This window comes from Microsporum canis, genomic scaffold, assembly GCF_000151145.1.
Source record: "Microsporum canis CBS 113480 supercont1.4 genomic scaffold, whole genome shotgun sequence".
Taxonomy (NCBI): domain Eukaryota; kingdom Fungi; phylum Ascomycota; class Eurotiomycetes; order Onygenales; family Arthrodermataceae; genus Microsporum; species Microsporum canis.
In genome coordinates this window covers 2386325-2410406 of record NW_003299166.1, presented here as the reverse complement: position 1 = coordinate 2410406, position 24082 = coordinate 2386325, and the positions used below count along the sequence as shown (strand labels likewise).

General features: G+C 48.5%; 12 protein-coding genes across 12 annotated transcripts; 6 read left to right on the top strand and 6 right to left on the bottom strand.

Moving 5' to 3' along the window:
- Nucleotides 1-1245: 1245 nt before the first annotated feature.
- Nucleotides 1246-2644, bottom strand: MCYG_04877 (tyrosyl-tRNA synthetase; the record flags this gene model as incomplete). Its single annotated transcript, XM_002847094.1, has 3 exons — nucleotides 1246-1545; nucleotides 1611-2422; nucleotides 2518-2644. The coding sequence occupies 3 exons, from the start codon at nucleotides 2642-2644 to the stop codon at nucleotides 1246-1248; spliced, it is 1239 nt and encodes a 412-aa protein (XP_002847140.1).
- A 1353-nt stretch (nucleotides 2645-3997) lies between these two features.
- MCYG_04876 (conserved hypothetical protein) lies at nucleotides 3998-5310 on the bottom strand (the record flags this gene model as incomplete). Its single annotated transcript, XM_002847093.1, has 3 exons — nucleotides 3998-4021; nucleotides 4067-4117; nucleotides 4312-5310. 3 exons carry the CDS (start codon nucleotides 5308-5310, stop codon nucleotides 3998-4000), a joined length of 1074 nt encoding a protein of 357 aa, XP_002847139.1.
- Nucleotides 5311-5946: 636 nt separating this feature from the next.
- Nucleotides 5947-6408, top strand: MCYG_04875 (uncharacterized protein; the record flags this gene model as incomplete). The annotated part of the gene is made up of 1 exon (XM_002847092.1): nucleotides 5947-6408. One exon carries the CDS (start codon nucleotides 5947-5949, stop codon nucleotides 6406-6408), a length of 462 nt encoding a protein of 153 aa, XP_002847138.1.
- A 1820-nt stretch (nucleotides 6409-8228) lies between these two features.
- On the top strand, nucleotides 8229-9749 carry MCYG_04874 (extracellular cell wall glucanase Crf1/allergen Asp F9; the record flags this gene model as incomplete). Its single annotated transcript, XM_002847091.1, has 4 exons — nucleotides 8229-8313; nucleotides 8402-8917; nucleotides 8973-9382; nucleotides 9453-9749. 4 exons carry the CDS (start codon nucleotides 8229-8231, stop codon nucleotides 9747-9749), a joined length of 1308 nt encoding a protein of 435 aa, XP_002847137.1.
- Nucleotides 9750-10995: 1246 nt separating this feature from the next.
- Nucleotides 10996-12879, top strand: MCYG_04873 (membrane transporter; the record flags this gene model as incomplete). Its single annotated transcript, XM_002847090.1, has 7 exons — nucleotides 10996-11248; nucleotides 11299-11394; nucleotides 11451-11656; nucleotides 11744-12113; nucleotides 12170-12198; nucleotides 12252-12600; nucleotides 12653-12879. The coding sequence occupies 7 exons, from the start codon at nucleotides 10996-10998 to the stop codon at nucleotides 12877-12879; spliced, it is 1530 nt and encodes a 509-aa protein (XP_002847136.1).
- Nucleotides 12880-13399: 520 nt separating this feature from the next.
- MCYG_04872 (uncharacterized protein) lies at nucleotides 13400-13957 on the bottom strand (the record flags this gene model as incomplete). The annotated part of the gene is made up of 2 exons (XM_002847089.1): nucleotides 13400-13516; nucleotides 13721-13957. 2 exons carry the CDS (start codon nucleotides 13955-13957, stop codon nucleotides 13400-13402), a joined length of 354 nt encoding a protein of 117 aa, XP_002847135.1.
- A 478-nt stretch (nucleotides 13958-14435) lies between these two features.
- MCYG_04871 (conserved hypothetical protein) lies at nucleotides 14436-15770 on the top strand (the record flags this gene model as incomplete). The annotated part of the gene is made up of 2 exons (XM_002847088.1): nucleotides 14436-15102; nucleotides 15142-15770. The coding sequence occupies 2 exons, from the start codon at nucleotides 14436-14438 to the stop codon at nucleotides 15768-15770; spliced, it is 1296 nt and encodes a 431-aa protein (XP_002847134.1).
- Nucleotides 15771-16344: 574 nt separating this feature from the next.
- On the bottom strand, nucleotides 16345-17053 carry MCYG_04870 (U3 small nucleolar ribonucleoprotein IMP3; the record flags this gene model as incomplete). Its single annotated transcript, XM_002847087.1, has 3 exons — nucleotides 16345-16518; nucleotides 16596-16956; nucleotides 17022-17053. 3 exons carry the CDS (start codon nucleotides 17051-17053, stop codon nucleotides 16345-16347), a joined length of 567 nt encoding a protein of 188 aa, XP_002847133.1.
- Nucleotides 17054-17481: 428 nt separating this feature from the next.
- Nucleotides 17482-18755, bottom strand: MCYG_04869 (TOXD; the record flags this gene model as incomplete). Its single annotated transcript, XM_002847086.1, has 2 exons — nucleotides 17482-17980; nucleotides 18195-18755. 2 exons carry the CDS (start codon nucleotides 18713-18715, stop codon nucleotides 17482-17484), a joined length of 1020 nt encoding a protein of 339 aa, XP_002847132.1.
- A 653-nt stretch (nucleotides 18756-19408) lies between these two features.
- MCYG_04868 (conserved hypothetical protein) lies at nucleotides 19409-19786 on the top strand (the record flags this gene model as incomplete). Its single annotated transcript, XM_002847085.1, has 1 exon — nucleotides 19409-19786. The coding sequence occupies one exon, from the start codon at nucleotides 19409-19411 to the stop codon at nucleotides 19784-19786; it is 378 nt and encodes a 125-aa protein (XP_002847131.1).
- Nucleotides 19787-22106: 2320 nt separating this feature from the next.
- Nucleotides 22107-22928, top strand: MCYG_04867 (conserved hypothetical protein; the record flags this gene model as incomplete). The annotated part of the gene is made up of 3 exons (XM_002847084.1): nucleotides 22107-22221; nucleotides 22274-22345; nucleotides 22405-22928. 3 exons carry the CDS (start codon nucleotides 22107-22109, stop codon nucleotides 22926-22928), a joined length of 711 nt encoding a protein of 236 aa, XP_002847130.1.
- Nucleotides 22929-23232: 304 nt separating this feature from the next.
- Nucleotides 23233-23583, bottom strand: MCYG_04866 (uncharacterized protein; the record flags this gene model as incomplete). Its single annotated transcript, XM_002847083.1, has 1 exon — nucleotides 23233-23583. One exon carries the CDS (start codon nucleotides 23581-23583, stop codon nucleotides 23233-23235), a length of 351 nt encoding a protein of 116 aa, XP_002847129.1.
- Between the last annotated feature and the right edge of the window lie 499 nt (nucleotides 23584-24082).

Sequence of the window (24082 nt, the reverse complement as noted above, 5' to 3'; positions counted from 1 at the left end):
GTACACTATAAGGAATGGCATTCGACGAGAGAGAGGCTCAGCGGTACGACAGCTTCGAGCGTATCAAGTGGAAAGCAACAAACAGTGCTGGTCGATGATGGGCGGTGATGCGCAAGCGATGCTGAGCTAAGGACCGCAAACGCGCAAACCGACCGGACAAGGCCTGCAACAGAAAGAAAGCAGCAGGCTGGGTTCAGCGTCTCTCTCTGTGTCCGTCCAGTCACTCCGTTATTCTCGCAGGTGGGCGCAGGAAGTAATACAGTTCGTCATTGACACTATAAGGTCGATCTCTCTTGTTTGCCCGTAACACCAGTATGGAGGCGTTGTCCGGCTTGCATAGTAAGATTTTCGCATCAACCGGGGGTGCGCGTTCAGGTTGGCTCGACTCCTGCAGTGCTCCGTTATGAAACTCTCGCGAGACTTTCTGGCTGAATCAAACCAGAGTGCGCGAAGGGTCGAGAGTGTTCGAGATGTTGCGGAAGCTCGACGTTGTTTTTCTTCTTTTCGCCTTCAAAAGCTGTTTTGGCGGCTCTGCTCACGTGACTAGTGTAGTCAGCAAAGAAAGAAAAAAGACGTCAAAATCAACATCAAAACATCGACAAGACGAAGCAAGACAAGCGACAAGCAAGGATCTGAGATGGGATCTGGGTGATCAGGACAGCTAGAGGCACGAAGGATCCCCCCACAGGAGCTCTGGACGCTGAAACAGCTCCATTACACCTGCAGTTTGAGATCTCTTGCCGTTGGTTTCGTCTCCATCAAGATACCCTCCCTATATATACCAAGCATATAGGTGTGTATATATACTGTGTATACCCACTTATCCAGGCCAGGGAGACCGTTTCCTGGACTTTTGTTGAATTTGATACCACGGCAGAATCTACGCCCGCTATCAATGCAAGACCGTCCATCGACAGAGACAAAGATTCAATCTACCATCTGTGGCAGCTGTTCAGACCAAGCCAGGAGACCCAAGTCCACAGGCCTATCACCCATATAGACGAAACACGGCAATCCTGTATTCTGGCATCTCCAACAGTGAGCCTCTCCCAGCACGGCCCGGACGGAATATAGCTACGTGACGGGTAGGACTGCGATTGTTTCACCCTGTCTTGCTGTAAGACCTTTTATGTTTCCACTGCTCCCAATGTCTTGAGATCTACGATGACTGCGGATTGTGCATGAGACCGAAAATGCTTGAATATTTTATTTTATCTTCATTTTTTTTTTTTCTACTTTCCAGGTTTATTCCTTCACCTCCAGCTTCTGCATAGCTTCATCTACATTCTCTCCAACAGAGGCCTTGGTACTGCCTTCGCCTTGAACTGATCCGTCTGGCTGAGCGGTGGCATTCTTTGCACCACCAGGGTACTTACTACCCTTGTCTTTTGGTTTCTTCTGTTTCTTCTCGGATGCGGGAGGAGGCGGGTAGGCCTTCTTTGCTAGTTCCTGCCACTCAGGGTCTGCGGCGTACGCGGCCTGGATGGGAGCAAGGATATTGTTCAAAGCCGTGGTTATGGCGTGTTTTATGATTTGAGGTGTTAACTATCATTCAGATTAGTTGAACGTTGCTGTTATAGAGAGAAAAAAAGTTGGGGGATAAGACTCACTTTATCAGCTTGATAGTCGGCCTTGACCGCGTCGATGGAATCGTACACCACCCGCCCGCCTTCCTCCTCGCTCCTCTCGACCGCAAAAGCACCCTTGCCATCCGCATTCTCCAGTGCACTAACAGGAAGCAAAACATATTCAACAAAGCTAATCATTCCGTTCCCTTCGGTCTCCTTGGGCATCGCGTAAGCCTTGCGGATCTTCTTCTTAACAGCTTCCGCAGTATCGAGAATGTCGATCTTCGAATCCGGGTCGGAAGCAGACATCTTCCCTCCAGCCAGACCAGGAACCATAGGATTCATCAAGTGTGCTCGTTCCTTATACCCAATGCGAGGTAACGTCTCTTGGGCCAGGGTGAAGATCTTCCTCTGGTCGACACCACCAAACTGCGCATCAACGTCCAAGTGTTCTTCATCCAGAGCCTGCATGAGCGGGTAGATGAGTCCAGACAGCGGCGCATTGTCAACTTGCTTGACGACCTCTGCACCAGCCTTTTTGGCATCATGTTCAGTTACCATGCTGCTTAGCCGGAATATATCCATTGTATACTTCGCTGAGAGCTGGTAGGAGGATCCGAGCACAAACTCGAGTTTCTCGATGGGAACGTGTATAGCCTTAAGCATTGCTGTTATTACATAGCGGTAGTATTCGGCGCGAAAGTTGACGAGGTCAATGGGTGCTTTGAGGTTGTCGAGGAAGCCGTGGATATCGGCCAGCAAAATCTTGACGTGACATCCTGCACGGAGAAAGTGGGCGATTTTTACAATGGGTACAAAGTAGCCACAGTGCGGCCGGCCGGTGGTTGCAGTTCCTAGACAAGACACATTTTAGCAATGTGTCCGCGGTAATAAGTCTCATACGCATGGTCTCTCTTTTTTTATGACTCCCTGCTAGTGGGGGCCGCACCTAAGTAGATTTTAAGGGGTCTGTTCTGCTTAACGATGACATCCTCGATGATCTCTGGTTTGAGAACCTCCTGCAGGTTCTGAGTGATCAGACTGATCTTCTGCTGCGGTGTTAATTCTGACCCCATGGCTGCAAGCTGTTAATATCGTGAACTTGCTTGCTTCTTCCCACTTTTGCTTCGTGGGGAAGTTTTTCCTTTCTTCTTAATAATTGATGTGTAAGCATCACGTGATTGTTAGTCATCATACAAAAGCCGCAGAAGAGAAGAAAGCCTCCAAGCGGTTATTCGAAACATTTGATACCAACGCTGAGCTATCCTATACAAGCTTAAAGGAAGCTCTACCCTCACTTACACTTGGCTCTCATGCTTGAAACTTGGTGCAAAGGACACGAACAGCGCCCAAGTGTATGGTATTATGGCTATTTATGAAAAAGGATACCCCCGGAGCGTTGTGCAGACCATCTAGTTGGCATGGAACATCCGGACCAAACATCTCCCCATGCAACACTGTAGAAGATATAAGCTGGCGAGTCTTCGGCCGAAATGGTTACACTGCCTCGCCTATTATACATTCAACGAGACTAGCGTGGTCTCGCGGACGCAAGGACGACATGGGTATCTTGACGGGCTTGCAATGCCTATAAAGTCGATGGACTTCTCCCTTGGTCCATCTATTCTGTCAAACACTTTGAATCCAAACAGCTTGAATCCAAACACCCAATACCAATATCCAATATCGAGATTATCACAATGCATTTCACCCTTCCAGTACTGTTTGGCATGATGGCCATTCTTCTTCCTCACGCCACTGCCCTGCCACATCCAGCCGACGGGGGTGTAGCTAACTTGCCGTCATGCTGGGCGGTCTGCTGGGACGCAAGCATCACCTGTCCCAAGATAAAGCCTGTAGGTAGCCAATTTGATTCTCTTTTATATCTACAGTCGCTGCCCGATAGAATTGCTAATGTAGTTTTCCACACTACAGTATCGCAGACAAGATGGGGTAGGTTGAATAGAGATATATCCTCTGTTATCCTCGGCTAACCTACATATACAGGACTGTTGGACTTGTTGCAGTAATCCTAATTGAATGAGGGCGTCCGCTGGTGTATCGTATACAATGTGCTAAGATAACTGTTGGGTTTATATTCATCCAGGATCCTTGTTCCTAGTATTGTAGGCCTCCACTTTTGTAGAGAACGCCTCCCCGCTGGTGGATGTGGTTAGAAAGATGCAAACAGAGTGTATAGAAGTAGGCGGGAGAAACGAGCCAGGGCTAGTGCCCTTCGATATTTGTAAATGTAGTAGATACTGAAGAGGAAGAACATGCTATGCAACAGTAACACCTCATAACGCCTGCGCTAAAGCTGGCCTCAGTGCTTAAACCAATCCTGAATGCGCTTTAAGGCACGTCTTTTTCCTATCTCTTACAATTGGTCCTTTATACTTGGCATGGCTTTGACGTCATGAGCATATTAATTACACATCGGGCCGTACCGCACACTATATTTAAACTGAGTAAAGGCCATTAATAAATCTACAACTTACTATGTACACAGTGCAGTTATACATGGGAAGAGGTGGAAACGAGAAAATATTCTATAGCATGGCTACGTATATATATAGATGTATTAGATTGTCAGAGAATCACTTGGAAGGGCATCTTGGCGCTTATTATCAGAGTTCCTTGCTCTCTTTGCTTGCTTGTTCGAGCCTTGAAGGACATCGTCATCATTCGGGTGTGCAAAACTCCACTGTGCGGCTTCATAAAACTCGGGCTAATCAGATGTGACTGTGTCCGAGTCATCTTGTGTTATTGGAGTCGATGCGACTTCATCAGACGTTGAGAGAACTTCGGATTGAGATTGCGCGTGCCTCTCATTTGCAGATCTGATAAACTTATCCCTCTGTTCTTTTGCCCAATCCCGTGCGTTTCGATATGCAGTTGCTCCCTTTCGAAACGCTTCCGAATCTCCTGTCATAGCCAAAGCTTTAAGCTGGGTCATAATGTATTTAGGACCGCCACCGTGTTCTGGGGTGGGTGCAGTGAGATGTGTTGTATAGAGCTTGAGCATACCCCCGTGATAAGTCGATGTAATCGTGTAGGCGTTACCATCATATATAGGTTCCTGCTTATATGACTGGAGACAATGCATTCCTCGAGCACCCAACGCACCATTGTAGCAAGCTTGGCGAAAGGCGACAGCAAGGGATCCATCTAGTCCCTTTACTTGCAAGAAGAAGTTAGGGGCTATAGGACGGTGGTCCGACGTTGTCGGGACAATTTTATGCTTAAGATCCTTCCTGATTTCCGCCTTGAGACCCTCAGGGCGAGCACCAAGGAAATGGTCCGGCCTTGCTGGTACCAACAAGCCATCTGTCAGAGGAGAAAGGTTTGCAAATGAATAATCTCCTCCAACACATGTAGCGTCTCCAGTATCTCCATCAATAGTTTTGATAACTTCTATTAATATGTTCTTCTTCCGGTAGGCCTCTGTATCTACTTCGTCAAATCTTTCAAACTCCTGCTCGGGGAACCTTGAGGGTGAAAGGGAGCGCCTTGGTTGGGTCAACCTCTCAATTATCTCTTCCCAATTATTTGGCTTTGGAAATTTTCGACCACCAGAATACTCGAAACCCTTAGGGTAAATTCCATGTTTAACGAGGTGTTGTTGAAAGTTCCGGTTGTAGCCCGCCGTTGAGGACGCCGTGGCGACCCTTCTGGTGCTGGAGCTATTATCATCAGGAGAAGCTGCGCGTCGCTTCCGGCCCCGTAAACTTGCTGTGCTCATTGATTGATTGATAGTTATGGATATCAGTCACTGGGAACTACTAGGCATTAGTATAAGTACAACCGTGATATAGAAGTGCATACATCTTTAAGATCCGATAAGTCAGGTCCACCTTGTCCAGAGAAATTCTTCAATTATCTCTCGTATGTTCCGTTTGCAACTTCTAAAGGGTCGGTAAGATATGTCTGAGTCCGACTCTTCAACGTGGCCTGAAGGCGTTGGCCCGTGAGTAGTACTCTTTTGCAACGACAAGGCTCGTCTATCTTTCTGACACAGCTGCGTCGATCGAGCTCTTCCAAAACGTCCTTTTTTCATTATCCCCATATTTTGGGGGGCGCATGCCAGCGTCTTTAATCTTTAATTGGTTTGGCCGCGGAGTCAGCTCTATGCAAGCGGAGAGTTGGTCATACCTACATAGTATGCATCTGCATAGAAAGCTAGCATCTCCAGGGTTGCTGCCCGCGGGGCTTGCATGGGAAATACGAACCCGCACCAAGTAAGGAAGATATGATACCCTTTTTGCCCGCCAGGGTGTAGAAGAATGTAGACAATACATAGAATGATGGAAGAAATAATAAAGGAGAACGAAAAATGGATTAGAGAGGTAACATGTATCTCCATCGTGCATAATCCACGATGATGAAGCAGTGGATTGTTGAAGAGCCGCAACACAGACGAACATCCCATCTTTATGTAGGGCCCCAGAACGATTATTATTTAACTATACGCTGGTTGATGAAGGTGGCCGCTAGACGTTCACGTAAAACGCTAACTTCCGGTGCGGTAGATGAAGCAACTGTCGCGATCTTACCGTTGCCTTATAACGAGGCCGCCCACAGAGTCGTCGTTGAGGAATACCATTTCACACATGGGATTCCAAACTGCTCCCCGCTGGAAGCATACGGCATCGCATACGTTCGCAGGCTGGTCTCGTTGAAACTCTACGAGTTCCAACCGTCTGCGACGCAGTTCACTGTCCTCCTGGAGCATAATGATACTCTCACGGTATCGTCTGGGGGGGATGCTCTGATTGATCGAATGATGACGATACATGCATTGTTGGCGTTTGGGGTGACTATCCTTGGATACCTGCAGTGATCTAGGCCTTATCGTCATCCGGTAACCAGTGTTGGATAGAGAAAAGGTTGGTTATTGGTGACAGCTCAGTCAACTTCGTGCAGATCGAAGGGATGTCGCACTTCTAATGCCTCATGCTTTTTTTGCTGAGCCAAAATATCTTGATCGTCTCCGTATCAGGGTTCAGTATGTCTATCTCAAGACTGGTAGAATATGAGGAAGACAGGTATACAGATCATACTGTGCAGTCCGCCGGAACCCGATGTTGAACAGCATCAAGTCCAGAACCAGTTGAGCTTCAGCCTCTCCCACCTTTTCTCGAAAAGATAGGTGGAATCATTCTCGCTGTACGGAGTAACCATCGCAGAGTCATGCAAAGGGTATGCAAAGTGTAAAGGACTTCCCTGCAGCCATGCTATCGGGCCAGGTTTCATTCGCTGTCCGATGGCGGACTGTGCGACACAGCTGATATGAGCTCAGGTTACCCACGCCCGTTGCCATCGGTTGCACCGATGACAAGACATATTTCCAGGGAAAAGAGTTCTAACCGGGACACCCGGCACGACCTTATCTGGCCTCTCTCTCTTCCTCTCTCTCTCCTTTTTATCCTTATCTCTTCTGATACTGTCGACGGGGGAATCACTAGCACCAGGGCGAGGCGGTGGACTATGCAGGAACCAAGACAAGGTCTCAGGGCCTTTCAGGATAGTTGAAAGTAGCCGTGTCTATAAATAAAAAGGCTATCGGAAGCGGCTTAACCTAAGCAGCAACTATGCATGTACAAGCTGGCATAGATTAATGCCACCACCAATCCAGACTTCCACCAAGAAAAAAAATTCCTGGGAGTTGCGAAGCCGCCTACCTGACTAGTCGGTACCTTGCATGAGATAGTTACGTGCAGGCGTACTATGCAACTTCTCGACGCCCTCAGCCCTCTCTCTCCCGCTCTCGCTTGTTGGGTTGGTGTCTTACGGGAGCGCTCGCTGACCCTTTTTGACTCAGCGATGGATGTAGCCTGCACGGAGGATTAAGCAAGCGAGAACCAAGGCGTGTCATGGGATGTAACATGTAACGTCGGACAAAAAGCATGGAGAGCTTTTTTTATCCTGGTAGAGTAAAAAGAAGAAAAAAAAGCACTCCCATGCAGTGCTACCGGTGCGCGCCGTGCTGGGAAAACAAGCGACTCTGCCCGGTGGGCTCCATCTCCATAGTGACCATCTGGTGCCCCCCTCACACAACACTGGCGCGCTCTCTGATTGCTCGATAGGTTTGCTATCTGGATGGCGTGGGTCCTGCTATGGCGTGGCTGGGTTTTTAAGCGACTTTGACTTGAAATATGACAGACAAGCCAGACAGGCCGGCCAAAAGAGACTGACATGCGGGTACCCTAGTCGAAGCTGTAACCAGTCCATCATCCGTCCTATTCTCGACTATATCTTAAGATGTCAGTAACTATTTGCCTTGGGACAGAAGTGTTCAAAGGAGGGAAAAAGGAGAAGTACAGGCTGCGTCAGCTTGGAGACCGGGGCTCCAGGGCATCAGGAGAGAGATGACGCTGGCCGAGAGGATCTTCTCCATCGTTCGACTCCATCGTTACCCATCCTTGGGACTATCGCATGTCTCAGTTCGCGCGAGAAGAGGCTGGGGAGAGAGTTGGACGCTCCACACGATTGGCGGGAAAGTCGGTGGTTGGTTTTGCTTTTTCTGTCCTTTATTGGTGTGGCTGGCTCTACCTCTTCGTATAGAACATATATAGGCCTCCCTCTGCTTCTCGGGATGTCTACTACTTCTTTTCACAGACTAGACACCGGTCACCTAGAGCACATCTACTACAGTCCAAGATGAAGTTCACTCTCGCTGCCGTCCTCCTCGGCGCCCTCTCCGTCTCTGCGCAGACGTCCACCAAGTGCAACCCGCTGAAGCAGAGTACGTAGATATCTATCACAAGAAGAAGAGCAAAGGACTGATGGCTTTATAGGTTGTCCTGCCGACCCTGCGCTGTCTGGAACGGCAGACTTCGACTTCACCCACGAGTCTCCTCGCTTCCATGCCAGCGGAGGCGCTCCAACCTACGGCAAAGACGGCGTGAGCCTGACCATAGGCAAGCGTTTCGATGCCCCCAAGCTCACCTCAGACTTCTACATCATGTTCGGACACGTCGAGTGGGTGATCAGGGCTGCTCCGGGCAAGGGAATCGTCTCCTCTGCCGTCTTGCTGTCTGACGACCTTGACGAGATCGACTGGGAGTTCCTCGGCGGAGACAACGCTCGCGTGCAGAGCAACTTCTTTGGCAAGGGAAACACCGAGACCTACGACCGTGTTGGCTTCCATGATGCTCCAAACAACAATGGACAGTTCCATTCCTATGCCGTTGACTGGACTGCTACCAAGACCACCTGGTATATCGACGGAAAGCCTGTTCGGGACCTTACCCCTGAGACCTCCAAGAACCAGTATCCCCAGACACCTATGCGAGTCCTTGCCGGCAGCTGGGCTGGCGGTGACCCTTCCAACAACAAGGGAACCATCGGTAAGCCTTTTTCCCCCCCATCTCTCTTTTACTTTCCTGTTGCTAATGACGACAGAATGGGCTGGTGGTGAGACGGACTTCGGTCAGGTCCCTTTCACCATGTTCGTCAAGTCAATCAAGGTGACGGACTATTCCACCGGCAAGGAGTACCGCTACACCGACATGTCTGGCAAGTGGGAATCTATCGAGGCTGTTGGCGGTAAAGTCAACGGCCAAGGCAAGCCCGGCGAAGGCCCCAAGGTAGAGTCCTCCACACAAGAGTCCAGCCCAAGCACCAGTGCCCCTGCACCTGTTCCCACTGTTCCTGGAGGCGGCATCGGAAACCCCCAAGCACCCACTACCGGATCCTCTCCCTCTCAAACTAAAGGACCTTCCCCAACGATGACTTCACTCTTAGGGCTCCCCAGCAGTTGGATCGTAACCGAAACTGGAACTGGGGGAGTCGTTACGCCGACTTCGGCTGCTGTAAGTGAGACTCTCCTATTTAGCCCCATTTATCACTCGTGGACTAGCATAACTAAACGGGAAACATTAGGAAACCTCTCATCCTTCCGATCACACCTCCCGGTCTTCTCAACCTGTCTCGTCCTCGGCTTCGGTCTCCTCTGGTAATGGCCACGGACATGAAATGACTACCTCGTCCGGTTCTGGTAGCACCAACACTGGCTCCGTCCCCTTGCCCACTGGAATGCCTACGGCATCCGGTGGTGGCAGCAGTGCATCTCCAACCAGCCCAGCCATGCAAGCTCCTGGCAGTGCCGGCGCAGTTAACTCCGTTAGCCGCACCCTGGCCATCGCCTTGTGTGCCATGGCGGTCTGGGCAGCTCTCTAAGCATATCTGTCTCTGCTGTTGATGCCCTGACGATGCTGATGCTGATGCTACCGACGACACCATCATATCATGACTTGAAAACCTGCATATACATCCTTTACACGCACATATTCCCTCTTGATGCTGCCAGACGACTCTCCCTTATTCGTACATATATACCATACATACACCCAACTCGCACATACAGACATACGTACACGAACCTCCGCAGACGACCCATGACAACGACAACGATAGATCACTAGAGACGATAGACCATCCTTCTACACGACAAATCCCCCAACTTACACCGATGAGAAAACACAAGTTCAGCACCGATTACGACTCCCTTTCCCCATTCCCCGGCGTGGCGTTATGTTTGATTCTTTTGCTTTATTCTTCGACTTGCTTCTTCGGCTTTATGCTTCTTCGCGTTCTTCAATGGTTTCAGCGTGCATCGTCTCCTTATTCGTTCATTCTACACGATAAAAAGACAGCATTTGCATCCATCTCGGCGGCATCACTACTATCATTAGACAGCACCAGACCAACTGGGAGACGGCCACGACTTTTTTCATGAAACTTGGGCTACTTATGTACTTACTTAGGGGAAAAGGGAGGCAACTAGTGTCTGACCTTGTAATAATTAATACACCATTCTACCTTTATTTCTCTCATTGAAGCTACTTCTGTTCAGTCAACCAAGCAACATGTAAACATCCGCATCCCTATATTGTGTTTCAAACCAGCGCCAACTAGTTAAATCCGGGGGTGGAGAGACCCTCGTATAGCAGACACTCTTATACCCCAGGAAGACGCAGGCTCAAGTAAGATGCTTGTTATCCCCGCATCGCCATCCTTACTACCGAGGATGAACGAGATGGACCAAGCCCAGAGAGTGACGATGGCTGGCCGCACATCCCAGCAGTCAGCGCCGGCGAGGCGAGGAGCCCTCTTCTCTTCCTGTCACACTTCCTCGTCGTCCCGTTTTCTCGTCTTCTTCTCCCTTCGTGCCTAGAGGGACACGACACGAAGCGAGGTAGGCCGTGTCTGGCAGAGTTGGCCGACCTCAAAACACATAGCATATATTTATTTATACATATATATACCTTCCAGCGATTCAGACCGGATCAAGTCCGTAGGCCTCCTATCGGTGGAGAAGAACTACAAGTCATCAAACCGGGAACCAGGGACTACAGAAGACAGCAGAGTAGATAAAGAGTGGGCTCGCCCGCCTCGAGGCCTGATACGAGTACAACCATCAACGATGGACGAGAAGCTAGAAGAGCAGACCGAGAAGGTCAGCCAGACCAGCAGAGAGGAGCGAGCGGAAATTGCAGATCCAGAGAAGAACCAGAAGGCGGTTGGAGTGAGCGAAGATGCAGACGAGGCGATGAAGGCGTTTGCGGAAGGGGGACCGATCGAGTTGACGCCAGAGGATAACAAGCGGCTGCTCAGGATAATTGACTGGAAGCTCATGCCGATGATGTGTGTGGTGTATGGGCTGAATTATCTCGATAGTAAGTGCGTCTGCTGAAGCGACTTGAAGTGCATGGCTGATATGTAGTAGAGACGACGCTGTCGTATGCCAGCGTGATGGGATTGAAGCAGGACATCAATCTCGTCAAGGACAATTACCAATGGCTAGGCAGCATGTTCTACTTTGGTGCGTGAAGCGATGGAACCCTACTATGCAAGGTAGATGATGTCTAACCGGTGCAGGATACCTGGCATGGGAGTATCCCACGTCCATCCTGCTGCAACGACTACCGCTGGCTAAATATTCGGCCTTTTGCATCGTTACATGGGGACTGATCCTTACGCTCTTTGCGGTCGTCCATAATTTCCCTGGAGCCGTTGCAGTTCGGTTCCTGCTCGGTGTGTTCGAGGCTGCTGTCACACCTGGCTTTGCCCTCATCACCTCCCAGGTATGCATATTACTGTTTTTCATATATAAAGAGAGAGAGAGAGAGAGAGAGCTGACGTGAGGACAGTGGTATACCAAGCACGAACAGGCGACCCGCATCAACATCTGGTTCTCCTTCAACGGCTGGGCCCAGATATTCGGTGGTCTGGTGGCCTACGGTATCGCCGTGGGCTCTCGCACCCTGGGCACCGCCATCGCACCCTGGAAGACCATCTTCCTTCTCACGGGCCTCTTAACCGTCGCGCTGGGCGTGTGGTTCTACTGGCTGATACCGGACAATCAGCTCAACGCCCGCTGGCTAAAGAAGGAAGACCGCATCCTAGCCGTGGAGAGGGTGAGAGTCAACCAGCAGGGGATAGGGAACAAGCATTTCAAGTTCTATCAGTTCAAGGAAGCGTTGCTGGACCCGATGACCTGGGCCTTTGTCTTTTATGCCATTACAGCGGATATCCCTAACGGTAGGTCGAGCGTAGCTATCGTCGGTAGGTATAACAGGTTGGCTAACTGGGAATAGGCGGTATTAGCAACTTCTTCAGCCAACTGGTAAGGTCTAGTGCTATAGTTGAACTTGTTATGCATCGGCTAACATGGATAAGATCGTTGGATTCGGCTATACTCCTGAACAGAGTCTGCTATACGGCACTCCCGCGGGCGCTGTCGAGGTGGTCGCCCTCCTGCTCAACGGCTTCCTGGGCGACTACTACCAGCAGCGTCTCCTGGTCTCCTCCGGTGGCCTGATAGTCGCCATACTGGGCACTGCCCTCATGATCGCGCTGCCAGAAACCCTCCCCGTCGGCCGTCTGGTGGGCTACTACCTGACTCTCGCCTGTCCGACCCCCTTCGTCTGCATCCTCGGCTTGATATCATCCAACGTGGCCGGGTACACCAAGAAGACCACCGTCGCAGCACTCTACCTCATCGGGTACTGTGTTGGAAACATCATCGGTAAGTCGACACAGGATCACACGCGTACATCCATTCTAACGAACGACCACAGGACCACAGACGTTCCGCCCCGAACAAGCGCCAGAGTATACAGCTGCCAAAGCGACTATCCTGGCATGCTTCTCTGCCTGTCTAGTAGACATGTACTTTATCTGGTGGTGGTATACGCGGCAAAACGCAAAGAAGGCCAAACTCAGAGCTGAGCCGGGCTACACCAAGGTCGAGAACCAGGAGTACGTCTTGCCTTTGCCCTTGGAAACAAATGGATACAAGAACTAACTGACGGACTTGAATATAGGTGGCTTGATCTGACCGATATAGAGAACGCAGAGTTTACCTATTCAGTGTAGTTACGTATCCATTTGCTAATGACCACGCAAGTACCAATATATGACCAATACATATCGTAAATCATGGACCCCATCTTTTCATCCTGCTATGGACGAGAGGAAGAGGCCGACAGCTTTCGCAGCGCATGCAGCGATATGCAGCGAACATGTACTATGTATGCATCGCAGGAGATCATGTCACCGCTACTATGCAAGTGACCGACAGTATATAACTTTTTCGGTGGCCAGCGACCATTCTTTGACGTGTGACCTCGTTCGACCCGCTATTCTTCTTCTTATCATCAACACTATTGTTTGACCGGGATAGACAGGACGGATAGACATGAACGGATGAAACTCCTTTATCTTTCTGCTCAAAAACCCGCGGGATGAACATGTTCGACCGCAACTTCGCCGTCGTTTCTTCCCCCTGGCCGATCAACCCCAACTAGCTCATGCAGACCCTTATATTAAGACAACAAGGTCCTGACAGGGCCATCTGCAAGGCCCAATAAACATCCCAAGCCCGAGGCAACAAGCCAGAGCTCGATGCGCCGCCACGCAGAGTCACCATTCGCCAGCTTCTTCTGTTCTTCCGGCCTTGCATTGGATGGTCAGGCGGCCCTCCCCCCCCTTTTTTTGCTTCTTCTGCTTCTGCTTCTTCTTCCTGGCCCATCCATGCATCTTGCAGCGAAACGCCCGCTAACTTTTCCCGTCTCTCCTCTCTCATGGGGTTCGCCCTTCCCGTGTGCCCCTGCGCGGGCGAGTGATGGGATATCGGACACACTTACGGTGTGTGGACGCCATGAACGCCCAATCAGACGAGTAGTCGATAAGGTCGAAGCTGTTCGAGGAAGATGAAGAAGATCGATCGATGAAGAGAAGTTCTTGCCCCGCTCTTCTGCTCTGCTCTGTGGGATCTCTTCTCTCTGCTTTAAAGCGGTTTGCTTCCCTGTTGCTGTCTGGTCCTGATCCTGTTCCTGTTCCTGTTCCCGGAAGTTATGCGCGCGCGAACAGGAGGAGATCATGACTGGTGAGCTGTCTGTCACAGTAGCCGCCTGGATATATCAGGTCTTCCGTCTCTGTTTTGGATAAGTTTCGGGTCTTACCTCGGCGCTTCTGGTGTCTATATATAATATATCTATATATATATATGTGTGTGGGTGTGTGTGTGTGTGTGTGCGTTGAGATATATATACCGACCTCACTGCTGGACGGTGGCCATCATCTATCTCAACTTTCACTGCTTCAACTTCTTCAGCTGTTAGCAAGGCTCCAAGTGACCCGGCCGCTTCGTCTCCTGATTACCTGCGCGTCCAATCATCCAGTCCCTCTTTTGTTTTCTTTTCTCCTTCACATGTCAGCCTCTATATCCTTATAATCAGAGCATAGAAGAAGTCTCAGACAAAGAGTGTAAGTTGATTCATTTGATTCATCTTCACTGTGATTTATCTGCTGACTGGATAGAAAGATATATATATAATAAAGCGTTGTGAGCGACTAAGCATGGCCCTCACATATACAGAAGCAAGTGGTGGCAGCATCAACTTCACCAGCGATGATAACGCTGTCTCTTCACCATTTCTATACATACCCAAGACAGAGCAGAAGAGCAACAGTCCGTCAAAGCAGGGCTATATAACACCCTTCCTCCTCGAAGACGGGCGTCGGTTTGATGCCACGGCTGGAGATGAGTCCTACTTCCCTCCCTATCAAGTGACAGACATCGACGGCCAGACAGACCTTGCCGTCCCCAGGACATACTCTGCCACCGGAAGCCCGATATCGACCTTCTCCATGTCCAGTGCAGACGACGAGGACGTCCCGGAGGTGCAGAGCTTGATCAGGCAGGCAGCCTCAGGTGCAGACAGGCAGCAGTCCATCAGCACGTCGGCATATACATCTATAGACAAGCCAGCTCCTCAACGCAGCGATGCAAGCTCTCGAACATCGTCCTTTTCGATAGAGCGTCGTCGACAGTCCAGAGGAGGGCAGGAATCGTCTAGATCTCCCTCGTCCACCAGGCCGAAGCGTAGCGTACAGCATCTACGCGGCAAGTCAGGGACATACGCCAAACTCACCCCTTCCCGGTCCGAGGTTGGCAGCTCAGGACGCAACGAGCGAGATCTCCTAGCCCTTCACCGCGAGAGCTGTCTCCTCTTCAGCCAGACGGGTCCGTACAAGGAGCTGTCAAACCAAAACACTGACTCAGACCGTACCCCTTTATCAACCCGCCACTCTCACTCAAGCAAGCAATCTCATCAGCATTCAGCTTCTTCGTCTCCACTGCTCAGACCAGAAAACACACCCACTTCCCCCTTTCAGTCTGACGGCATACCGTCACCGCCCATCGACCAGTTCACATGGACCCCTATTCATGATCTCTCCTCTTCCATAGCAGATGCCACGCCACTTCCGCCGCCGCCATCTCTCCCCAAGACAGTAATAGACTGGACATCTCCCTCCACTCGGCGACGAGAATATGAAAAGATCGACCGCGCCAGCCGAGGGATACGCGGTGCATGGAGAAAGCTTGCTCCCCAGTGGTGTCAGAGCAAAGATGCTCGAGCCCCTTTTTTTGAAGAATGCAAGGCTGGCCATGCAAAGGATGACGGTAGTGTAAGGAGATTCCGCATGGATATCCCCGAAGAAGAAGAAGAGGAAGAAGAAGCAGAAGAAGAACCCAGGTGCCAGGCTCGAGGTGTGACGGTGCTGCGAAACGGGCTCGTCTCAGTGCTCACCAGACGCAAGTCCGAGAACGAGGCCGTTCGATCTGAGAGGCCTTCTGCCGTCATCAAGACCTGGCGTCTCAATCACAGACGCAATTCGTCCTTCGTCTAATACAACCACTCTCTCATTTTGGCCTCTGATCGATTTTTCACATCGCTTTTTTCATGCATTCGATGATACCATACGCCTTACAGCTGCATAGTTTTGTTTATTGATTTAAAATATTCCCCAGCAGTCACGAAGCACTGAACGACGATACGTGCATAAAGACTACAAGACATATCCCCTTCGCACCCCATCGTTGCATTTGATATTTTCCAGGTACACATGCTTTAATCCCCGATTCCTGCATTCTTACTATCTTGCAGTACCCCTTCCCATACAGTCTGTCATAATGATACCAGATGTTTTACGGCCAAAAGCATTTACCAGCGACAAGGGTTAAGAACAACCCCATTTTCATATGTTGTGCATAGCATAGTACGCAGCGCATAGAGATATATACCTTATACAGTGATACTTATATTTTATTATATGCATGCCTATTGTAATGTATCAAAACTTGTCAAACAAAACCAGACTTAACTCCTAGCTCCAAGACCGCGGCCAGACAACGCTTTTATATCGAGTAGCCATTATGGGTATAATAATCCAGATAACGAAAAGGTCCATATCAACAGGGCGATCATAACAGGTCGAAATCATCCAGTTTCTCCTGGTACCGTAGAATGTTTCGCTTAATCTTACTCGAGTCAACCCATGTGACGAAGTCTTCCATATTTCTCGTAACCAGGAACGCAGGATCAGTAACAACCTCTGTGCCAACACGCACATGGCCCTGTTCAATAAACTTGACCGCCTAAACACAGCCACGCCGTTAGCCAGGTACTTCAACATCAAACGCATACACCCAAATAGAGAAACAGGCAAACACACCGAAGGAACGTTCTCTACCATCCCGTTCCGCGCCATCACCACGCCCAGTCTCCTCCTTGCAAATGTACTGACGGTAACTTCCCTCTCGACCTTACTTAGGCCCGCGCCCTGTTCGCGGTTCTGTTTTAATATGCCCATCGACCATAGCTTTTCTAGCATCTGAGATTCAAGCTGTTTGCGAACTGGGTCTGAGTCTGGGTCTAGCGCAGACAGCTTATGTGCTAATTGGCGTAGGGAGCCGCAGAGAGCATTGTATTTCTTATAATCTAGAGGGTCCTGGAGGTGGTAGCGGCGACGGATTGTGGCTTCGCGGTGGTTGTTATCGGATTTATAGGTGTATAGGTCGACTTTCTTAAGGAGCCTATCGAGAAGCTTTTTTTTAGCGGGGGATATGTGAGAAAGGTAAACAAAATCACGAATGCCTACTTTTGCTCGTGATGCTTTAGTTTTCGAACCATCTTGTTTGTTCAATCTTCTTTTTCAACTTGGCTTGCTCTTCGCAACTCTGGACAAGTTTGATTTTTTTTTAATATTTCGCAGAAGATAAGAAATGACTAAGCAATAACATGCTTATGTAAGTAAAATAATGATGTAACTTTATTTATGCATAAAACTCAAGCTTACCTGTTGTGAATCACGTGACATAAGCATGAATAAACGTCATGACTTAGCTCTGACCAATCAGCTTCAGGTATCGAACTTTCGTCTTCTACAAGCTCATTCGTTAAGAGAGAAAATGTCTGAACCAAGATATAAATATATACAAGTATACATCTACAAGGGCCAAGGGTAAAAGCAACTTGGCAGAGACAAACACGAAGGCCGTTTCGTCATATCAGAATCTAAAAAAAGGAACAGGAAAAACAACCCCCCCATCCCCCCTCCTTCATGTCGTCTCCGCGTGTTCTAGGCCGGGAGTCTCCGCCACCCGGTATACCAGCTTGCACCTGGTTACTTTACCATCTCTCATCATTTGAAGGCCATCTAATGCGCCGGCAAGCCCGCGGCTGCATACCTGTTGAGGGTGTACTTTGATCTTGCCGTCCGCGAGCAGTTGGTTTGCCATGGAGACGAACTCCTTTGCATATCGAAAACCAGAGTGATCTGGAGGTATCACTGGGCCATTTTCTGACATCTGAACTTTCTCGCCAAACATATAGTAGGCCATCGTATAGCTCGATTCGACGTCGTCTCGAGGACAGGGTTCTGGCAGGAGAGCAAAGTATCGACCTCCGGGACTGGTGGAAAGGGCATGAGCGCATATGCGGGCACTGACAGGGAGTGATATAGTGTCCCAGGCCAGTTTTAATTTGTTGCCGGTAAATTCACGGATCTTGAGGCCACAGTCCAAGTCATGGTAGTCGAAGGCCGCCACGGCGCCTAGGCTTTTAACGAATTCGAAGTTATGCGGAGAACAGACCGCGATTGGGGCAAAGCCGGACCTGTATCGTTTATACTAGAGTGTCAGCAAAGCGGTCGACTCGATGGAAATAAATTCCCTTTTCTAGGCAAACTGCAATTGGCTGCCCCCTAGCACATTGTGGTTGAACACGAGCCAGGTTTCCAATGGGTATATTTTTATTCTTATCTCGAACATACAGTTTTGCAAATTGGATGCCCAACGAGCCAGTCGCCGTGCTCCCCCCGTATACCAGCACCGGAGTCCTTCTGAAGCTGGGGGATGTAGGCAGATCCAACCCAAGACCGAGATATAGCCCTTGACAGACGGTGATGATGCCTACACCAAGAGTGGCGGCCTCCTCAAAGGATATATTGTCTGGAATATGCGACTGGACGTCTGCTTTGACAAGGATGTAGTTGCCAAACGCCCCGTCGTCTGGTTCCTGTCTGTTGCAGCCATGAACGACGCCGTAGACCCTATCACCTTTCCTGAACTTCTTCCTGACGCCCTTGCCTATGGCTTCCACGGTGCCGGCATAGTCACAGCCCACGACGGCTCCCACCATGCCAGCGTCAACATGTTTCCAGTCTGTGGGATTCAATGCTATCGCGACTGGCTTCACCAACATAAACCTGTCTCTCACCATCGGCAGTGGCCGATCAACAAGCTCCGCCCGGCCTGGGCCAAGTACTGCGATAACCTTCCTGGATGTCCCCATAGTGACCTCAGAGCCTTCAAAATTTCCTCCCACAGAGTTTTACTTCCCGAGAATTCTCTTCCAAGTTTCACGGCCGCTTCATGCTCAACAGCCTGCCCTCTTTTATGTCCTTGAAACTACCGGATTGCTCGATAGCCTTGGGGAAGAGACAAGGGCTTATGTCAGTATGATCCTTCTGTTAAAACGGCGAAACCTGCTAGGCATGATTGGCCGCTGGCTAGGGGGTTCATATCTCCATAATTAATTTAAAGCCCCATTGCATCATGGTTCCACAGCGGCCAGACTTGAGGTTGCGTAGCAACTTGCCGCTAGCAGTTGATGACATGGCCTGGCCAGGAGGGAAGAGGTGAGGAGATCCTTGATTTCAGAGTTGTAAAGGGGGGGATCAGTTTACGGACGGGATAAATAACCCCCTTTATCCTCTCTCGATTAGCTGCCCCAGACAAATCCTAGCAACCCATCAAGCTGGAAATTTGATGCTCGCTCTCCCTCCCTTTTTTCCTTCCTCCCCCTAAAAATATCTCTTGCCCTACCACGCCCCTTAAGAAGGGACATAATCGGTACCAATACAAAAACAAAAACATATACGCAAGAACGATCAGGATGGAGTCAATTGCTCCTATATCGATAACCACCTCTCTATTTATCGACGAGCCAATTCTTGAATCACCAACTACTCCTCGTAGCTGCGCAATGGCCCTTGCAGCTCGTCATCCAAATCTACACAACTCTCATAAGAACCGCCATCACCAAACGTCGCAGCTCTCCTCACAGTCTCCTCCCTCACCACCCGCCAGGATACTGCGTCATCCATCACCAGTCCGATACCAGTCTACTCCTCCTTCGTCTCGCTGCTTCGCCGACATACTCGACCCTAACCTTAACTTCTCAGACGACAATGGCGACAGGTCGAACGACGTCGACCTACAGGTTAAACTCGCTCTGATCGATCTGCTCAACTGCAGCGACATCAAGACAGATCAGGAATCTCGCCTATGGGTGCAGAACAAACTGATGGACACCGAACACCGATTAAAGGCCAGACGGAGAAGCAGGGTCTTGCACTGCTAGCTTTTCCATAATCGAGGCTTGGGCGGACGGTCCAAAAACCATTTACCGTGTCGCTCGCTTGTTTACCTTCTTCTTCTTATCTCACCAAGTCGCTCTCTCGCTGCGCATGAGAGTTACACGGTTTTACTCTGGGCGGTTTGTCTGGTTTATTCTTGGAAAGCCTTTTTTTTATGTTCCAGCTGAACATTTCTTCTGGATGGAAGTTCTTAGCGGAAGCGCTGCTCTGCATCGAAGCACTTTTCTTTTCTCTATCTTTTCCCACCCACCTTCTGGCATGGACTTGGCATCTCATTGGGGCATATCTCTTTAATACTTTCTTTTTCAAATGTATTTATTATTTAATATTGGCATACTTGACAATGCAGACATGCATTCGTTTCTCGACTTTCCCGCCTATCAAGCGTTCTATCTGCAAGTTTATCCCAGGATCTAATTATCGTATGATAACATGATCTAACCCTCATCTGATATTCCTTATTAATACCGTTTAGGAAAGCCAACTTAGAGACGTACAATCGTACAACCACATAACCGACACCCATCCCTTTGCATAAGCCATGAGAAGCTACTTAAGTTACGCTGTACAGTCGAAATAAGCATTGCATATTTCAAGAGAATACACGGATATGCTACCCTCACTCGGTCCTCGCCTTTTTCTTGCCTGGGTATATCATCAGAAAGTTCTACCTAGCGTCTTCTTGCACCCCCTTGATCAAACATGCACTCGTTGCATGCCATCTTCGTCAACTTGTTGATGGAACTTTCAAGTTCCTGGATTTGCCGCCTCTTAAAGACACCACCAGAAAGAAAAGATTTCTGCACATCATGAAAATCCTTTATGCCTCTCTATACCTTATCTGGACAACACCCTTCCTCTCTTCTTGGATCAAGTAAATTCAGCTTCTATAATAAATTTAAAGAGCCCTCCATTAGTTATCCAAACTGCTTTGACAGTCGGCTTGGAGCTGCTATCAATCGATTATTACCAGACATAAACTCTCCATCAAAGCTTCCATCTGGCTCTCCCACCGCCATCAAGTCTGGTTACCATTCCGCTTATCGTCAAACCCGCTAGCACTGGCCCACCAACGACATCCCAGAACAACTCACCAGTGAACCTGTGGAAATCTCATCAGCATAATCGGCGAAGTTAGGGCAGGATTTTACCAAAGAGAAAGAGTTCGTTGCTTTGCCACTTAGCTACGAAAGAAACTCAGTCCGCTGAAGTCCTTAAAATGTGGTATCCACTCAGCTATCTCAATTGTTATTGTAACCTGCAGGAATATCCACCAGAACCGATAACCTTGAGGGGAAGTTATGGTCTCTGGTAGATTATCAACTCAATCCCTCGTTGCTCTTGGATTCTCTGGGCCGGAGAATGAGAAAAGAAGGGAAAATTATCATAGCATTTTTGGTCTTCATTGTACACGCCTTGATAAATCCTTCTCTCCAGAGGTTAAGATCAGATAAGAATAAGAAGTCACTAAACTGACCAATAGAAAGTTCAAAGTATATAATGGATTAGTCAGACATTAGCTTACTAATAAGGTAAGTAATAGATACTACCACGAAGTAACTACAACTATCATAACTACAACTACCATCTTCATCCTCATCTTCGTCTCGCAAGCCATGCCCTCCCGCCCTCAGCCTATGGTCCGTATGTCCCAACTCCGTTCAGTGGGATGTGTTGGGCCGTGTTGCAGAGCTACAGGAAATAAACATCCAGACTGCTATCAAACTGTATCATGAAAAGGAGCTTACCCTCACTTCAATTAGGGCTTTTGGCAACTATCCTATCAGGCTATGATTCCAGCTGTCGTGCCAGAGCTATCCTCTGCTCCCTGTCCAAGAACGAGGTAATTTTTTTTTACTAAAGTTAGTCTATTATAAGGACTGACTGGCTAGTTTATATCCAACCCCCCCTTTAATATTATGCGATAAAGTTACAAGAACTACAAATTGAAATGTGTATTACCAATGTAGTCTACATAGCAATGAATATCAGAATAGTTAATAACCCATGACATTATGACACCAAGGCAGAGATACGTAATGGTCCGTTGATATAGATTTGCACAAGTCAGGTATTCGGAGGCCACCTTTTCCTTCAACCTTCACAAGTCAAGATAAAGCTGACATCCCCCCTCTCATCCTCTATTAACTACGTATCAGCTGTTACTATCCAAAGGAGTGTTACACTGGCCATATAATTATGATGCATTTATCACGTGTGGTCTTACTCTCCTGAATCCTGGTAATGGAATGAATTGTGCAGAATGAAGGCCATACCAGACATGGCAAAGAAGAGACAGCAAATATGGCTCATATTGGATATCTGTGGCCGCCTGTTCGTGGACGGGACGCAGCACGGCGCAACATAGCTCCATGTGGATCAGATGCCAGTGTTTTGAACAGGACCAACTTTCCTTTATGTACATCATTGATTTGCCCATATAAAAGAGAATGTTACTAATAGATATCTAGCCCATGGTGTACTAGCACTTTTGATCCAGGGAAATTCTTCAAATACCCAAGTGAGTATTTCATACAAAGAGAGTAAGTAAGTCCATTAATTTTGAAGGCGTTGGTTGTTGCTAATATGTGAGATATTTTAGATCCAACCTCCAACGATGACTTTACCATGCTCATAGAGCTAGGTCAAATCAAAGACGTTGACCAAGGCTATAGATGCTATCCTATTCCAGACCCGCCAAGAGAGATCAAGGACGGCACAGTTGCAAGCTTACAAGCCAAATACCAGACTCAATCTGGCCGTGATGAAACAAAAACATTTTATGCATGTGCCGATATCAGATACATTTCCACCAGCAAGTTTGATACTCAGGCCCCCTGCTTTAATGTGACCGTGGGCGATTTTATCACTCCCAACCGTAGCTCGACTGCACAGCCTGGATCCCATCCTACAGTCAAGTCTGATATAGCTGGGGGCTCTGGAACAGGGCTAACCCGAGGGGAAGTTGCCGGTATTGCCATCGGAGTGCTGGTGGGTGTTATTTTGATTGTCCTCTCATATATTGGATACCTGAGATATCAGCAAAGGAGAGGCAATCAGCCCCATAAGTTACCTGTAAGGAATACTAACTGGGATGGTGTTGGAAACATTGTTTCTGCCAACTAAGGGTATGTTGAATTTGAACACAGCGGCGATGTCAGGAAACGGAGGAATTATTTTGCAAGCTAGGTTTATCAGAGAGTAAGGGTCTCACTTAAATCAACAACTGGCTTCAAATAAAAACTAAGAACAGAGTCTTGTCAATTTCAACTTGAAAAATAATGTACATAAAACATCACAAAAACAACAAGAACATGTTTAAACTTGGGTAAACGAATATTAAGACTTACCAAGTTTATCCTACTTCTAGAAGAGGCGCCAGACCTATCGCTCCTCTACTTCCTGGATAAAGGGCATTTCCAGGCTGAAACTATACGGAGCACAAGGCCTGTCTCAAAAGGGTCCCATTCATATGAATTATAGACATCTTCTTGGTTTCAAATATTTTGCATAGTTCAGGATAATGCCCTGCGAATGCAACATATACTGTTTGTAGCCATAACCCAGTATACCATGTTTCAAGTAGTGCTTTCACTGCGTTCGAGCTCGCCGGAAGATAAAAATCTAGATCGTTTCTTTTGCAAAGAAGTGATTGAAGCATAGAGCCATCTAGCCCGTTGTCGGTAAGCCTTTTGAAACTTATCATCTCGCAGAGCTTCGAAATTTGCTCTGCGCTCTCGGCAGCCCCAAGGACATGCAGCGCCAGGATGATAGTTTTCATGCTTATGATGTTAGTAACGGGGCTTTGCGATTCGCGACGAGATAATCTTTCTGCTAGATGTTTCTGATTATGTTGTCTGAGAAAGGTTGGTTGCCCGTCCGTAGCAATATGACAAAGGATATCACTGGTAACAAAATCTTGAAGTACATTTCCTGGTACGTATAGCCATTAGCCTAAGTCTTCTATAAGAAGCTGGGGTGTTTCATGTACGAAATGGTGATATAAAATATGGATAGAAGCTTTCAATATTTGAACTTACCCCCGAGAATGTGCTTCCTTTCGCCGGCTACCGGATCACTGATAAAGTCCAAATCCTCCACACTTTTCTCAAAACCGCATCGATTCGATTCGCCGGAGCTTATGATTCCCGTGGTAAGCTGGGACAGCAGGGGCACAAGTAGTAATAGGTATCTTGATATTTTCATCATGCCACAATACGAATTTGAAGATACTGCCGAACAAAGGACGTGTTGACCTCTTGAAGATATGCAGGCGTATT